The 16,966-nt window shown below is 36.2% G+C and overlaps 1 protein-coding gene across 13 annotated transcripts in view; it reads left to right on the top strand.

The window, feature by feature from the left end:
- The window catches only part of RASAL2 (RAS protein activator like 2), a 263,139-nt gene that overhangs the window by 179,128 nt on the left and 67,045 nt on the right, over nt 1–16,966 (top strand). For 12 of the 13 annotated variants that reach the window (XM_019729474.2, XM_019729562.2, XM_074322349.1 and 9 more), the window contains one exon: nt 9,443–9,549. In XM_019729474.2, the coding sequence (XP_019585033.1) occupies nt 9,443–9,549 (107 nt within the window). Of the gene's footprint in view, nt 1–8,305; nt 8,656–9,442; nt 9,550–16,966 lie in introns of those variants that run through there. The other variant, XM_074322350.1, reaches the window with a different exon arrangement.

Below are 16,966 nucleotides of genomic sequence, written 5' to 3' on the forward strand. Positions count from 1 at the left end.
GTCAAGAAAAAAGAGAGGGCAAGGACTGAACCTTGAATCACCAATGGTGGGGGTGGGGTAGGGTAGAGAGGAAGTGGAGATACAGAGGGAATGATCGTGGCATGAGGAAGAAAGCCAAAATGGTGGGGTATTGCAAGTGTGGAGGTAGAAAAAGATCAACAAGGTGGTCTATAGCATCAGTGGTTAGAAAAACCAAAGAGAAGTCAGAAAAGACCACTGGATAGCACAATAATTTGAGATTTTTGGTAACCTGTGGAAGTATCAGTGCTATTTCATTAAAGTTGAGGGAGGAGAAGTCAGATTTTATAATATTGAGAAAGATACCAGGTGGTGAGACAGTGAAAGCCATAGATGAGTCTCTTGCCTGGAGAAATCTGTGACTGATAGAAAGGAAAAGGTGCGTTTTCTAAAATTGGGGACACTTGTGCATATTTTCCAGTAGAGGAGAGAGTAAGATGTGGACCAAGAGAGGAGAATAACTGATAGAACAAAATCCTATATTGATTTGGGGGCTAGGTTGGGATTGAGGGTGCAGGATTAATCTTTTGAGGGGAGAAGGGAGAAACTCATACAGGAATCAAAGATGCATGCAGAGATTTAGTGACAGAAAGTAGGGAAGAGGAGGGATATAACAGCCATTGTATTATTCTTATGGCATTTATCTTACCCAATCTTGCATTGTAGCTAGTTATTTGTGTACCTAATTATTTTGTTATTTGTGTATCCATCTAGCACTCCCCGCTACTTCAGGGTAGATATCTTCTCTTAATATTTTGGTAGCTTCCAGAGCAACACTGAATAGATGCTTAGTAAATGAATGAATGAATGAATGCTATTCAGATACCCAAAAGTTTGAGGTGCAGCCATTTTCACGATTATCCAAATTATTCTGTCGCATCTGCCTTCTCCCCCCCCCCCACTTTTCTACGACTGTTCTCTGTTCTCATATCTGCAAGTACCATTTAAGGTACATTGGTAATGTTTGCAATTTTTATTCAGTAGATTATTATTGGGTTTTCCAAATTCTAGAATAAGAAGGAAAATATTCAGCAAATATTTTGTACTATTTTACATTTTCTAAACTGAATTTAAGTGATTTGATTTTATTTCATTAAGTGAAGTCATTTAACTGATAGAATAATTTTATAAAACAAAAATGTAATTTTAACAAAAACAACATTTTTAAGTTTCTAAATGACTCTACTGACTATCATTTATTATTTGCTATTCACAACTATTATCTGATTCCTAAAATGACACCTAGCATGGGGGAAAGCACATTCAAAAATTAAAATTCCCATTTCTGATTATATTACAGACGAGATATCCTGAAAAATAATACAAAAACATCATATTAATTAAACAAACATTTAAAACTAAATGTCTGAACTTTCCTTTCAGGAAGGAAAGGAAATCCCCAGGAAGAGAAAAAAGAAAACAACCGAAAATTAATGTAGTAAATTGTCCTGGGGGCATTTGCCGTTCTCAGAATTCCAGAAGGTTTAAGTTTTAATGGCCACAAGTAGGAGATGGACCGTAGTGAAAAATTAGAACTGAAAACCACACCCCCTTGTTCCTCATAGGACTGGATCTCTTGATGAGTGAAAGTGGAAATAAGAAAAAAACCTGCTCACTGACAAAAATGAACATATCTTACTTATCTTAGTCTGGACTGGTGGGGAAATTCATAATCACCATTCTGATAAGGTAAAACTAAAATAATGGACAACAACAATGTCAGAGATAGGAAGGAAGTAATTGGAATTGACGTATTCTAAGATCGTTAAATTATTCAAGAGAAGGATGGAAATCAGGATTAGCTATAGGCTTTAAGTATACATTTTAAAATGTTAAGGACAACTATTAAAAATATAGAAATAGAGTGCGTAATTTTAAGACCAGTAGAGGAGAAAATGAATTTTTAAAATTTGATCACTCTGAGAAAAGGCAGAAAATGAGAAAAACATAGAAAACACAAAATGATAAAAGTAAAATCCAATTATATCAGAAAACACAATATATGAAAATGTTGAAAGGTGAAAATGTTTGGACTCATTTTTTTTTTTTTAATATTATGAATGAGAGAGACATAAGGACCCAGGAAGGTTAAACGTAAAAGGTTTGGGAAAAGATATATCAGGCAAATACTAATTAAAGAAAGCTAGCGTAGATCTTAAAATGAGATAAAATGGAACTTTATGTCAAAAAGCATTACTAGGAATAAAGGAGATTCCCTACAATAATGATAAAATGTAGAAATCACTTGAAAGCTATAACAATTTTATATGCACCTAATAACAAAGGCTCAAAACTTACAAGGCAAAAATTGACAGAAACGTAAGGATAAATTGATAAATCTAGAATCCTCTCTGCAAATATTAGTATGGCTATAGAAGATACACGAAACATACAATAAGCTTGAGTTAGGATTCTATACAATGGGCATGTATAGAATCCGAAACCCAACAATTATGTAGTTTTCTCAAGCACGTATGGAGTCTATGAAAACCTACAACAGACTTGGGTATAAACAATTCTCAGCAAATCTCACAGTCTTTGTATCATACAGAATGTATTCTCTTGATCATAGTTGAACTAAGTTAGAAATTAGTTAACAAAAATTTACTTTTAAAACCTTTACTTTTCAAAAGTTTTAAAGTTACATATATATGACTCTTTAATCAGAGAAGAAATAATAATGGAAATTATAAAATACTTGGAACTGAACATCCTGCAAATAGTACATATGAAAGCTTGTAGGATGTTGCTAAAACAGTTGTAAAGTGAAACTTACAGCCCTAATCTTCCATATTGAAAAAGAGAAAGACTGAGAATTAATGAGCTAATTAAATATTCAACTCAACAAGTTAGAAAAAGAATAAACCCAAAGAAATTTTAGGGAAAGAAAGAATGAAGATAACAGCAGAGGATAATGAAATGGATGACAGAAATAAACGTAGTAGAATCAATAAAGCCAAGAGTTATTTCTTTAAAAAAATCCAATGAAAATCAGTAAAACTGTCAAGATTTATTCAAGACAAAAGAAAAAACACAATGTTAGAAATGAAAAAAAGGGACACAATTATAGAAAATCAGAAACTTGAAAAATAGATTATGAAATACATTTGAAAATTTAGAGAAAATGGACATCTTCAAGAAAGATGATAGTTTGGTGGTGTTATTATCCTCGTTATGTTTTTATCATTATTAGTAAGATCAATAGTTATTAACACTAAGACCCAGAGATATGCTTTGTATTTGAAACTTATGCATCTGATGCTTTGTATAAGATACCATGTAAACATCCTTGAGCAGTTTTCTTAGTCTTTCTGGTTGAGAGTGTTATTTGCTGTAAAACTATTCTGTACCATCCCATCCAGTACTACCATGTGAAGCCCCAAGCTGAAGAAATGGAATTCTTGTGGGAGTATTCCTTGACTAGAGAGAAGCCTGTTCTCCAATTATATTAACAAGAAGAAATGGAAAATAATACCTAATATCAGAGAATAAATTTGTTGAAGTACAGAAAAGGTGGGGAGAGAGTGGATGGCTGTACTTTCGGAGAACTCACCACATTTCCGTACTTAGCACCAATTTGTACGTATTGAAGTAAGTGTCTAGGGCATGCAAACTTGAAAGGACTGCTTGTTTGAGTGAAGTACTGCATTTTAAGTGATACAAATTGGATGAATTAAAGCGGCTCTGGGGATTTGTATTTCAGAGCAGCTGAATGGTAGTGACTGTCAGTGCACAGGCATTAATGCAGTAAACGTGGGATAGAGCAGAAAATGTCCCCCTGAAAATCAGGTGAATAAAATCTATAAAACACCCAGGTGCTCAGGTGTTAGCAGCTATATAAGTGCAGTATGTAATTTTCTTCTCTTTGCTCTTGTCCCTTTTCCTTTATAAAATTGTTCTCTACCTGCATCTTTAAGCTTCCATTACCTATAGGAGTCCTTTTCATGAAGCCTTTTTTCTTCTACATTTTGCTATTTGTTATAAAGACCCTCTTTACTAAAGAGGTACAAACCCATCTCCTAATACTATTCCTTCTTATTGTGTTTCTTAAACATCTTATGTGCCTCCGATGGAAGAAGAATTCTCCTAATGTAGAATTCCCAGCATGGAGAGCTAAGTTATTTGCTTATTTCATTCATTAATAATTTGAGCCACCGACTTCTCATATCCTATTTATATAAATAGACCATAATGAGGTCGACTCATTCAGAGCAACACTGTACACACTGAAATTTCAGTGACTTGAATGGGTGCGCAAACACACTTTAGTGTGTATTCAATTTTCTATCATGCTGTGTTGAAATGTTATTGATTTTTAAAAAGGTTATTGAAGTGAACTGAAAAATTCCCCTTTTAAGAATATTGGAACACTAGTTTCCTAAGTATAATATCCAGAATATTAAAGGAGCCTGTGAATAATTATAATTGGCAGAGCATTCCATCACTTATGTTTTATAATCTTGTATACAGAATTACTAGGAATTGGCTTGGGTTGCCCTTCATGTGAAATATTTAGACATACTCTATGTGCCAAACTGACTGCATCTGTGAACAGGTAATGTTTTTGTGGTCTGTCATAACTAGACAGTTTTGCTGTGAGAAGGATATTTTGGTTCCTTACTTCATTGTCCACCAAATTCAAACTTTATAAATATCGTCCTACGTTTTGTTCATCTTCATGTTAAATTTTCTGAATTACTTTCCCGTTGATAAGATTAGTCCCTTCTTTTAAATTTGCCCATACCCTCGTCCAAGAGAGTAATAATTGTTACTACCTCAGGGGCTGTCCCAAGGATTAAGTAAGACAGATATTAGACCTAGTGCTTAGCTCATAACAGACACTTAATATTTGCTAAAACTATCATAAAAATATTTCTACCCTAGACAGATTAGTTACAAAAGAGGTGCTTAAGTAATTTTTACAGTATATCTTTTTCTCTTTAAAAAAAGTATTTTTGAATCCTTTCATCTACCTTTTTTTAAAAACTCTGATAGGTAACCCAGTCTAAAAGTGGTAGACATTATCTGAATTCAGGACAATTTTGGCTGTATTATGTATGTTAAGTATGTGCATATATGACCTGATGGCATATGGACTTCGGTTAAATGTGGTTGAACAAAAAGTAAATGTAGTTGCTGCTTATCGATGTTTAGCTCTTATATATAGTGACGTTAAATAGCGTACCTTTGTCAATTGATATTTTCAGAGGGTTTTGGAACCTAACTGCCAGTGAAACATTTATGTATATCAAACATATGGGATAAACATTGCCCTTTACTCTCATTCCAAACATAATATTCCAGAATTCTTTCAATCACATTCATTATTCAAACTCCTCAAAAGAAAACAATTAAGAAAGCGCCAGTAAGTGTCTGTCCATAGGGTGTCTGTGTGATTTGTGCTTCCTGGTGAAGTGTACGGTGCTTTTCTTTCGGAGTGCAAAGCTGAAGTCCTTACGTGCAGGCCTACAAGCTACAATTTGTCCCCACTCACTGACACGAGCCTACTGGCCTGCTGCTGCTTTCCCCTGGAAGCTTCGTGTGGACTTCCCTCTGCCGCAGAGTTCCTCCCTGAGAGGTCTGCAAAGCTGACTTCCTTACTTCCCTGAGTATTGCCTCTCACTCACCTTCTCAAGGCAACTACCTGTTCACTATATTGACTATGTTGAAATTATTATACCTCTTCACCTCCTTCACAGGCTTACCCTTTTTTCCCTCCCTGCAATGCTTTTCCACATTTGCTTCCTGACAGATGAACTAAAGGCTGTGAACACACTTCTAGGTTCTGAAGGCAGAGGTTGAGTTCTGTTTGCTGAACAGGCACCCAAAGTTCCTTTGCCCCTATAATGACCCAGTTATCAAATTCTTTGTCACACTTTTCAAAGAAAGCACATTGACATAGAGGAAAATGTGTATGTCGAGGAAACGACATTATAACACTACACTTTGGATATAGAGAGCCCCTTTCTTCCAGAATGCTAATATTACATCAAAGCATGTGAACTCATTCATCATGCCTTCATCTCTGGTCGGTCTGAATAACCAGTTTATTAATGAAGACCAGAGCAGGAAAGGTGAAATGGCTCACACAGGGCACACAGATAGTTGCCAGGGCTGCTCAGAAAAGCACCCAAATGTTCTCTTGAATACACCATTCTGTGTAGAGCTGGATTGGAGGTTATCTCTCATTATTATGAGTTGTCACCTCAACTCAGTTCATACCCAGTGACAAAGGAAACAAAGAGATAAGTTTAAAACTTAACCAAGCTTTTTATAAATCTTTTTTGCCTTTCAATCCGAAGATAAATATTATTTTTAGATGATGAGAGAAAGTGAACAGAATAGTTTCAGACCTTTATCTACTGAAATAATATTATATGTCTCTTGTCTCAGTCTTATGGAATGAGCATATTTTAATATTACTATAATTAAATGTTGTGACTATGAAAAGAGCGTTAATTTTTACAGTAGGTGAAAATAATGAGATAGCATGTAATGTGAGTGGGGGTAGGGGAGAGAGCTGTCTAATCCGGGCCTACTGGAACCACTATAGATTTTCCTTCCAACTCAGCAGAAATGTAGCTTGAAGAGCATAGTAGCAGCTTTTCTTTCTGCTTGGAGATTTAAAGTTAAAAGTAGCTGGACCAGTTTAATATGCAGGCCTACCTGTGATTAACCCAGCAAGTTGTTAATTCTGCTCTTGTTGATGCTGATACCGTATTTCAAAGTAGACATTGGTTCTTGGGTTATATATTCTTCTCTCAGCTTTGAAATAGTTGTGAATCTTCTGAGAAGCAAAGAACCTGGATCTTCAGAGGCCTTTTTTGCATCCATACATTGTTGTGGGGGCTAGAAGGTCAAGAAGTGGAGACTTCTTCCTCTTATACTACTAGGTTGGTGCAAAAGTAATCCCAATTTTTGCATTTATTTTTAACCTTTTAAACCGCAATTACTTTTGCACCAACCTAATACTAGTTGATGTGGCTTATTTTGTATCCTTTCTTTTCTCTTCTTGTTGGCAATTGTTCAAACTGCAAGAATAATTTAATTTCTTCTTTTTGAACCCAGTAACATTCTTTAAGATACATCAGAGTTATGGGTTTTTTTGTTTGTTTGTTTGTTTTTATACAGAAAGAGAATCGAAAAGTTAAAAAAAAAAAGTACAACAAATAATGTATTTGTTATAGTTTGAAATGTGGTTGCTCATTTAACCAATGTAATTTCCAAATAGTTAAAAGTATTGGAATATATTTATTTAATGAGTTCATATACCTGCAAACTGAAATTAGACGTTTGGAAGAAAGTAAGGAAATAAGTTTCTTTTTTTTTTTCCTTAGCCAGAACAATGCAAATTAAGGAAAACTGTTTACTAGATCATTTTATCCATTCTAATGGAACTTCTTTTTCTCCCAATTTGGTTTCTCGATCAATTATTCTGAGATTAAAATATATTCTATTCTAATATTGTCTCCTGTACTTTCTAATTATAGGTATTTAGCAGAGGAAAGATGAGGTTGTCTTCTACTTTCCCCACCTCCTCTGCCCATCTGCCTCCCCCCATATAGACTTGCCTAACTTGGGTAATCACTCTTTAAAGTCATGTTCCTGAAGTCTGAAGATTTTGTTCAATGTGCTTTGACGAACTGATGTGTTTATATGCAGTGCTTTGTGCCATTCCCATGAATTTTAGCCAATTACACTGCCATTTTTTAGAAATGTGCCCTAGAAGTCATGTGTGCCTAATTCTGAAAATGGCTTTGTGCACTAAGTCTCATTTAACCACTGATGGTTAGTGCACATTTGAGAGACTTACAGTTATTGGCCATGATTTTAAAACAATAATAGCATGGAAGTTTCTTGTACTGCAGGCATGTAAGACGTTATATGTCAACCTCTCTGTCATTGGGAATGTTGCAATTTGGCTTATGTCTTACTAGTCAAGATGTCACAGAGAAGATGTTTAGTCATGGAAAGAAAATCAGTGTTCCACATGCAAAGATAGTAATAGGGTAAGCGCTTCCAATTGGATTTTCATAGGCGGGATTGATTTGTGTGCATTACCGGGTCTGTGTAAAATGGTGTCCTTTTGGCACTGGCAGAATATAAATTTCAGTAAATGTTTTTTCTTGCTGCAGATTAGTGTAATACAGTAAAATTTTCTGTAACTGACGGGAGGCAGTGGTTGGGCGTCTGCTAATAGCCTGAAAGTAACTAATGAGAATGTGCAGTGGGAGCGATTGATTGAATAGCTGCAGTTCTGTGTGTGTCTTTCTCGCTTGCTCTCTCTGCAAGCTGTAGGGAGGGAGGGGGAAGAGCAAGACACAGGGAGGGAGCGAGAGAAAAAAAACGCTTTCTCTTAAGTGGAAGTAGCACGGATCCCAGGGGCCAGGAGGCCAGAAATGGAAGTTTAAACTGCATCTATCTTTTAAAGGGAGAACAGCAGGAATCAAAATGTCAGTCTCCGGAGTCACAGTTTACTCCTTATTTTTTAAGATCCGGAAGATAATACAGAATACTTTTTTTAGGATGTGGTTTTTCTTTTTCTTGTTCATGTTGAGATTATCTAATGTTATCTGAGAAGCTGGATTCCTATATGTCTGTCAGTTGAAGTGGAGATGGGAAGCAGTTGTGATAAAGGTATAAAATATGTATATATCTATCTATGTGTGCGTGTGTGTATGTGCATATATATGCATATATATGTATATCACTGAAAATTTAATTTAAATGTAGCCTTAACATAGTGTATAGTAATTAAACTGGAGATTATCACCTTATGTGCAAAATCTGAAGCTTGTTAGGTAGTTTGAGCAGATTTAGGATTCCAGAGTAAGATCTTAGTGAGGTCATATTGCCAGAACAAGGAGAAGCTGATCTATTTTTATATCTGCATAAGCATATATGTTATTTTCTCCTGGCAGCAGCTTTCAGTTTTCTCATGGCCCTTTGGTTGCAGTCTGGTGAATCATCGTATCTGCACCAAACTGAACTTTGACCTTTGTGCAAACTGTCAAATCATGTGCAACACTAGACTATATTTTGTTCGCAAGAATATCAAAAATTTCATTGGATTCTATTAACTCCTATATTGCTGACAAATAGAAAAGTCAATTCATACACTGAGATGCAAAAATTAAATGAACTTATAGATATTAAACATAGCTCAGAGGAAATTACGTTCTATATGTGCACAGATAAAGACATAAGCTGTCACACAAAGCAGATTCTTAACTGTGACCATCCCCTAGTGTCTTGATTGTTCAAACACCAGAGATAAAGAGACAAATTATGTGGCTATAGAATGTAATGCACCTTTAAAGCAAACTGATTTTTTTGGAGGGGAGGGAGGGGTACCGTAATTTTACAACTTAATGAAAGATTTTTAAATTGGGGTGTTTAATGATATTTCTTTCTTCTTTTCCAGAGGTGCCGGCAGAAAGATCCCCCCGCAGACGGAGTATCTCAGGGACCAGCACATCAGAGAAACCCAACTCCATGGACACTGCAAATACCTCACCCTTCAAAGTCCCAGTAAGTGTTTCTCTTCTCTAAAAGAAGATTTTACTTTTCTCCTTTCTTCTTATACTTAGAGACAGTTACTAAGGAATCAAAACATTTTGCTCCTCAAGAATTTCTTTGCCAAACTTAGGTTAGAGGACAGTGTTATCAACATATATAGATTAACTGTGGCTAATGTCCACTACTTTCCGTGTAAGGTTTTAGGGAATATTATTTTTATTTGTGGGGTATTTCTAAAATATATAACTAAATACACGAAATTCAAATTCCCCTATACTATAGAGTGCAAATCTTTGCAGGATGCCCTTTTATCAAGTTACTAGCCAAAACCTATCACAACTCTAAAAATGCTTGGTGGGATTTTTTTTTTTGAAATGGGGTGTGATTCCCCCCCACACACACACCCACACAGCTGGAACACAAGTAGAAAATGTTGAGACTCATAAATTTGCAGAGCAAATCATCAGAGAATTGGACAATAGTGAGTTCTAATCCTGAAATCTGACCTTTGCTTTGCTTAAGTCATCTTTTAGATGACCATTTAAGTGCTTAAGAAATACCCTGGGGGAAATAGCCCAGTTTAAAATACTTCTTAAACTGACTAGGCAGTACTGAGAACCAGCATTAAATCCAGTGCTGAGATGGGAAGGCCATCAGTGATCAGGTCAGCTGACCACCAGTTGCAGGCCTGGTTTGGACCTTCCGATATAACTCTGAGTAACCCAGATATTAATTCATCCACTTTCTTTGTTTATTGAACAAGAAATATACTTAACTTCCTAATCATATCAGTTTATTAAAAATTTGTTTTTTGTAAACTTTCATGAAGTTGATCATTATTGTAGGTACAACAGAAAACAGTATAAAGTAGAAATAGATTTTTCTGGGTGAAAAAATGGGATTTTTTTCCTTTTAATTCAGCCAAGTTAATATGTTGTATTCTTTCTTTATTTATTTCAATAGTATTTTTTTTTTAAGTTGGGGTGACCTTTTAAGTAGAACTGATATTTTGAGATACACAAGTAGGTATTCCTTTGTAAGTTAACCAAAATGAATGTTTTATTTTGGATTAACAGTGAGGAGCAAGATTTCTCCTTATTATATTTTAGTGCCTTGTAGAGTTTGTGGATATCTGTTACTGTGACCTTTTAAGTTTTTACAAATTTTCTCATTTTTAATTATCACAAGCAAATTTTGGATTAATATCCAAATTATGACAGGAATTTTAAAATACCAGATTTCATGCATTTTACTAAATTTCTTTGTTCCACAGACATAGCTATCTATTTTTCAAAATTCTTTCATAAATGAAAAAAGCATTTTTTCCTCTCCCCTCTCCTTGTTTTCCTGATGAAACAGAGATAAAATATACTGCAACTAACTATTCATATACAGAATTTGACAAAAAGGGATTGAGTTAGAATTTGAAGTTTTCTTACCATCATGCTAAAATAAAATGATGAATTCTTAAGTTTTTCTAAGTCAATAACTGAAAGAATATCCCTCTGCTATATGGTAACATTGAAGTACTTCTTAAATTGAATCTGAAGTTCGTGGCTGGGCTTTTAAAATTTGAATTAATTAGAAACAACAATTTTAATCGCTACTTAAATAGTAAGCTGGCAGCTAGTATAAATTATGCCTTACTAATAAGATTAATTACTCTTGAGTAAAAGTAATCAACCAATGATGCATGTGCTTGAAGGCTAGCACTACTAACCCACCACTTACTCAGTTGCTAGTCTCCTAACAACCTCAGCCACCTCATGGATGTAAAACTATTGAGGGAAAGAAGAGGCCTTTGGCTAAACAGCAGTCACAGAGCCCATGCATTTAGCTCTCCGGGAGAATTGAACCATTCAAAGGCCTCACCTAGACAATTGTTTGAAAAAGAACCATCAATCCTTGAACACTGGTTGCAGAATCATAAAAACAATCTGAATCCACTTAGGATAAAGGCAGATAGCCTTACCTTTATCAACAGCCCTTAAGGGTATTACAGGATGGATAGTGCAGTAATTGCCATTGACAATAAGGATCCTGTATCATCCAGAAAAAGTGAAATTATATGTGTTGTGCTGGGCTTTTTAAAAAGTGGAACTGTATAATATTGGATGATATATATCCATTGAGAATATTTAAAATGTGGAAGACATGTGATGCTTATAAAACTTGCTATCAGAAAAATGTGGTTTGTGAAGTACCTCTTTCTTTGATAATGCTGGATAAATAATTTATATTCTTTTAAGAGAAACCATAATAGGCTGGCTAAATGATGTGCTGCAGTACTTGGATGTCTGTGGAAGCACATTGTATTTTTTAAATTTTCTTGTAATACCGATAGCTACTGTGGCTTACGCCACTTAAATATACTGCCGATAAGAAGTGTGTTTTCAGATCAACGCAGAATACTTCTGTAATTCATATCACAATAGACTCTCTGAATATGGGAAAGCAGTACAGAAAGGAACCAAACTTTGAGATACTTAACTTTTAAGTTACTTGTATAGTGTCTCAAAGAAGGTCATTTCCATGTCCACTTCATGAAGGGGCAGAAGTGAGACTTAAGCACAAGTACCTGTGGTTCTAGAGGGCAGGTGGCTTTGCTTTGGTGGACAGCAGGTTCACCACTCAGCAGGTGGACTAGAAAAGGAGCTAGCAGTGGCCTCTCCAAAGGGCCTTATTCTGCCCAACTCCATTTTCAGGCGTACGGAGAGCAGATAAAGCAAGCTTTGACTGAAGCGATTGACAAGGACGCACTTATTGAATGCTTACTTTGGGCAAAGTATCGGTGATTCACCAATTATTGATACTTTCTTGGCACTATACTTGGTGCTGAGGAAAACAGAAATGAACACAGCAGAAGTTTCCACTCCCAGAGAACTTAAAGTCTAGTAGCAAGAGACAGAACAATGGCCACATGCATAAGGAAGTAGATAAGCACGGTGACACGAGTTTTTCACTAGGCCCTGTGGAAGCTAAGGCTTTCCCGAGGAGGCATTATTTGAGCTGAGTTCCAAAGGCTGAATGAAAATAACTGAAAAGGGGAAAAGACTCTTCCAGGCTGAAGGAAGAGCATTTTGGAAAGACACGTTTCACAAGGTGACTGCTGCTTCCAGGGAATGTGGAAAAGATTCAGGGGGTCATGAATCGAAAAGAGTGTAGGCAAAAATCCTAAGAGAGAAGGCTGGAAAGATAGGTTGAAAGAAGACTGTGAGTGGGCTTGTTTGTCAAGTTTAACTAAAATTTGCTGGCCACTGAAGCATTAGAGATGTGTTGATTGAAATGGCGCAAAAGCTAAACCAAGTTGTATGAACACTGTGAAGCATTGGTAAATTACTTGACTCCTCCCCAAGTGACTCTTTTTCCTCTTGCTGTCACTCAGGGTGATGGGTAAGGGACTAGCATTCAATGCAGGGCCAGCACAGCACCCACCCCTGGCTATCAGCTAACACACTGCTGATGGTTCTAGAGCAGCAGTTAGCTTCAGGGAGACCCAGGAGAAGCCAGTGTGAGCGAGTTGCTTCCGTCCTGCTGGCCGCTGCTGGGTGAGGCAGAAAGAAGCCAAAGCAGGGAAGCTCAAAACCTTTGTGTATCTTCCTCATTCCCCCCACAGCTGGGTTGTTAAAGACTTCAAATACATGACTAGTAGAGCAGTGTGTTCATGTGTTTTCCTTACTCAGTGTAAGCCATCTTTATGCAGGCGGCACACAATAGAGTCAGTAAGTTTAAAAATAAGGACATAGTGAAAGAAAGGGAACTTATAGGGCCACTGACTATAGGTTAAGGCAAGGACTTGGATTTTAAGATTATTTAAATATATTTGTACTTTTATCTAATCATAGCCATAAGAAAAAGCAGAGATCTAAAGGATAGTTTTCTGTTCTTCCTCCACTCTCCATATTTCTTCACCTTAATTCCAATTGTAACTACAATTAATCCTTGAACAATGTGGCGGTTAGGGCCGCCCACCACCCCTGAGGTCGAAAATCCACATATAACTTAAGTTAGCCCTTCACATATGCAGATTCCCGACTGTGGATCAAAACTAGCATTTGTAGATCTGTGTTCCTCATTAGACAATGAATAGCTCATCTACTCATCTTTGTTGCTACCCCGGTGCCTAACATACTATCTTGCACATAGTAAACACTCAACAAATACACATGAATGGACAAAATACACATAAATTATTGAAGGACCAGAATCGAGTATCTCTCGCACTTACTGTTTGGTATGACTGGTGATGTTTCTAGCCAAATGGATTACTAAACCATTTAATAACCACTAAGAGATCATTTGGAATGAATGCGTGTACCTCTGCAGAATAGTTATATTTTTTTCCTCAACAAAGAGGAAAGAGAGATTTTAATTTATATTTGGAATTCAGGGCTATGGTATTTTATGTATATAGTGTATCTATTTATATTGGGAAGTGAAACTCGATAGATTTCTTTATTTAATAATTTGTTTCTGTGGATATTTCTTTGAGCCCTTTAGGTGTCATACATATGTATTAGCTTCCAATGTTTTTGCAAAGCTGAGTTTGGACTATTAGATTCTTCAAGAATAGTTTTTGTCGTTTGAATAGTTTTTGCCTCTTTTTAAAGATCCCATTTTTCGTTTTTTTCTTTAACATTCTGCTAGTCTTTTTACCTTGGTCGTATTTGTGTTTTCCTTTAAATAAGACATTCGTTCTGTGGCTTATACATTGTTAAAACTACACATAAATGATATTATAGGGGCTATTCGGAAGAAATGAGTAAATTAATGAAAAGTTATCCAGCTACTTACATTTGATTCAGAAAGGGAAAAGGATCACAACTTGTAATGGTGTATTTGTTTCATGTTGCCTGAGTTTTTGGAACAGCCTTCTTTCTTTCATATCCTACTTATAAAGTGACTGTAGATATTTATGCTTTTTATATCACGTCTCCTTAGACGAGCCCTCAGTTTGGTTTTGGCTAAAAGAAAGCTGCTTGTGTTCCGGGCCAGGTGCTCGGCTTTGTGTTCTCATTTCCATAACACAGTGGTCTGACTTGGCCTTCCGTGTGAATATAACACAATGCAGCCACAGCTGCTTCGTTTGTATTAGCTTTGAGCTTGGCTCTGAAAGAATTCAGGCCCTGAAATATACGCCAAGACAACCAGAAGCAGAGTTGAACTAACGCAGTAGCTGACTATTTCTGTGTAAGCCTCCCTGCGTTCTTGTCACAGTGACACCTGAGCGTTCCTGATCAGCTATACATCCTAGATACAGGACTGGCAAAAGATGAAAGCTTTGGATCGTTTTTAGGAGGAATGAAGCTTTGGAGTAATAAATGTAGACTAAGTTCATGTGTCAAAAGAAATGTTACATCTTTTCTCAAGTATCAAGATATCAAGCTCAGTGGGTATTGGTCTCTGTTTCGAATAGAATCCTCAATAAGATCAATAAGATCCTCAACGAGATCTTTGTTTTTCTAAGTTCAAAAGAGACACCAAGCTTCATGCCCACTTAATAGAGACCAGAAAGTGTTCATCGTCCAAACCAGTGTTTACCACTCTGGCTATGCCCGATAACCACCTAAGGAACTTAAAAAAAAGAAAATACCAATGCCCGCCTGGGCTCCACTTCTAACCAGTTAAATCAAAATCTCTGGACTAGAACCTAATCCTCTGTATATATTTTTTAAAACTTCCCAGAAGATTCTAACCTGCAGCCAGGGTTGAGAACTCTTCATCTACACGATTGGTTGAAATATTAGGAACTCATTTTATTCAGTGTCTTCCCTGTAGACATCAGTGCTTTCTTCTGTCCTTTCAAGTTTGCGTAAGAAACTGAGACAGTACCTGGCATTGTCTCAGTGGCCTGCTCTTGTTCACAAACCAGCTGCTGCGTGTATATTAGTTGCCCTTCTAAGGATTTGCCACAGGCAGTTCAGATGACCAGTCCACAGTTACAGAATCCTTGCCTTATTTGTGGCATGGTGACCTCTGGCCAGCCTAAGAATCTCAGTATTAGGGGTGAAATAATAAATCTGAATTCATGGCACAATACTATTTCAATTTTTGTATTCTCATTGCTATCATATTTCAGGACACTTAAAAGTCCTCTACTGCTTAAATATTCTATATCCATCTTTCCTCTTTCTCTTTACTGACCATCTACATGGAGTTAAAATCTATAATAGGATCACCCTGCAGTGATACCTCATTTAATAAAGGGTATATTTATATTCAAATATGTATGAATATTAATATATGAATATATATTCATATTATACATCTGTGAAAATATTACTACCAGAAGTAAAAATAATGTAATAAAGATAAGGATGTCAGAAGAGAAAAGTTATAGTCTGAAAATATTAAATATTAACTATACCTTTAAATCATTTTGTAATCAGAATGGGTGTAATTTTAAAATCTTTTAATGATAAATATCCTAGAAAATATAAAATTTGGAGCAGGGTAAAAAGTACTAAGATTAGATATGACCCCTTAAGGGGGGGAAAGGCGATAGCAAAAACCTGGAGGAAAGTACATGGCAGGGAATATTGCCAAGATTCTAAACTTGAAAGAATCAAAGAATGACAGAAACCCTTTTCAATCTGTGGCTATTCTTAGAAATAGGTTTGCAGCATTGCTAACTAGTGGATATTCCAACTGATCCTACCCAGGAGATGAGGGCTGTTGGAGAGAGAGGACGGGATGAGCTCACTTACAGCTCATTCTTCTGGGGAGTGTAGTAGAAGCCCCTCTTCTTCAAAGCACAGATATTTTTCTTCTGCTTTAATGGGCTAGTAGAGGCTTAACACCTTTCCTTTCACTGTTGGAGAGAAACGTTTTGAAAGGATAGTGCCCACTTAAGGGAGCATATAATTAGCCACTAAGTAGAACTGGTATCAGATGCTCGCCTCTTCCACAGATGTTCGAAAGCTACGGATATAGAAAGGAAACCCTGCCAACTTCTTGATTTTGCTAGGATTAGCTTTCCAGAAAGGTATTTTTGTACTTCTCAGCTATACCTATACTCAGCAAGGTACAAGCATTGCCGGTGATCTGTAATACCCCTGAGGTGTCTTCCTACCATCAGGCCCTTGAATTCTATAACTAGTGCCAGTACCATTCCACTGGATTTTTAAATGTTTTGTTTGTCTTATATTAACCATCTACTAATTTCATTTTAAACGAACTTCATTCCAAGGGGATTATTTGGTTAAAATATCGCTACAATTTTTTTGTCCTACTGTTGAGGTAGCTGTGAAAAGAAAAGGCTCCAAAAGGATTCAAATAGACATTTCTCCAAAGAAGGTATACAAATGGCCAATACAAATATGAAAAGATGTTCAACATCATGAGTCATTAGGGAAATGCAAGTCAAAGCCATAGTGAATACCTACCGCTTCATATACACCAGGATGGCTATAATCAAAAAGAGAGACAA

Source organism: Rhinolophus sinicus, linkage group LG17 (genome assembly GCF_036562045.2).
Source record: "Rhinolophus sinicus isolate RSC01 linkage group LG17, ASM3656204v1, whole genome shotgun sequence".
Lineage (NCBI taxonomy): Eukaryota > Metazoa > Chordata > Mammalia > Chiroptera > Rhinolophidae > Rhinolophus > Rhinolophus sinicus.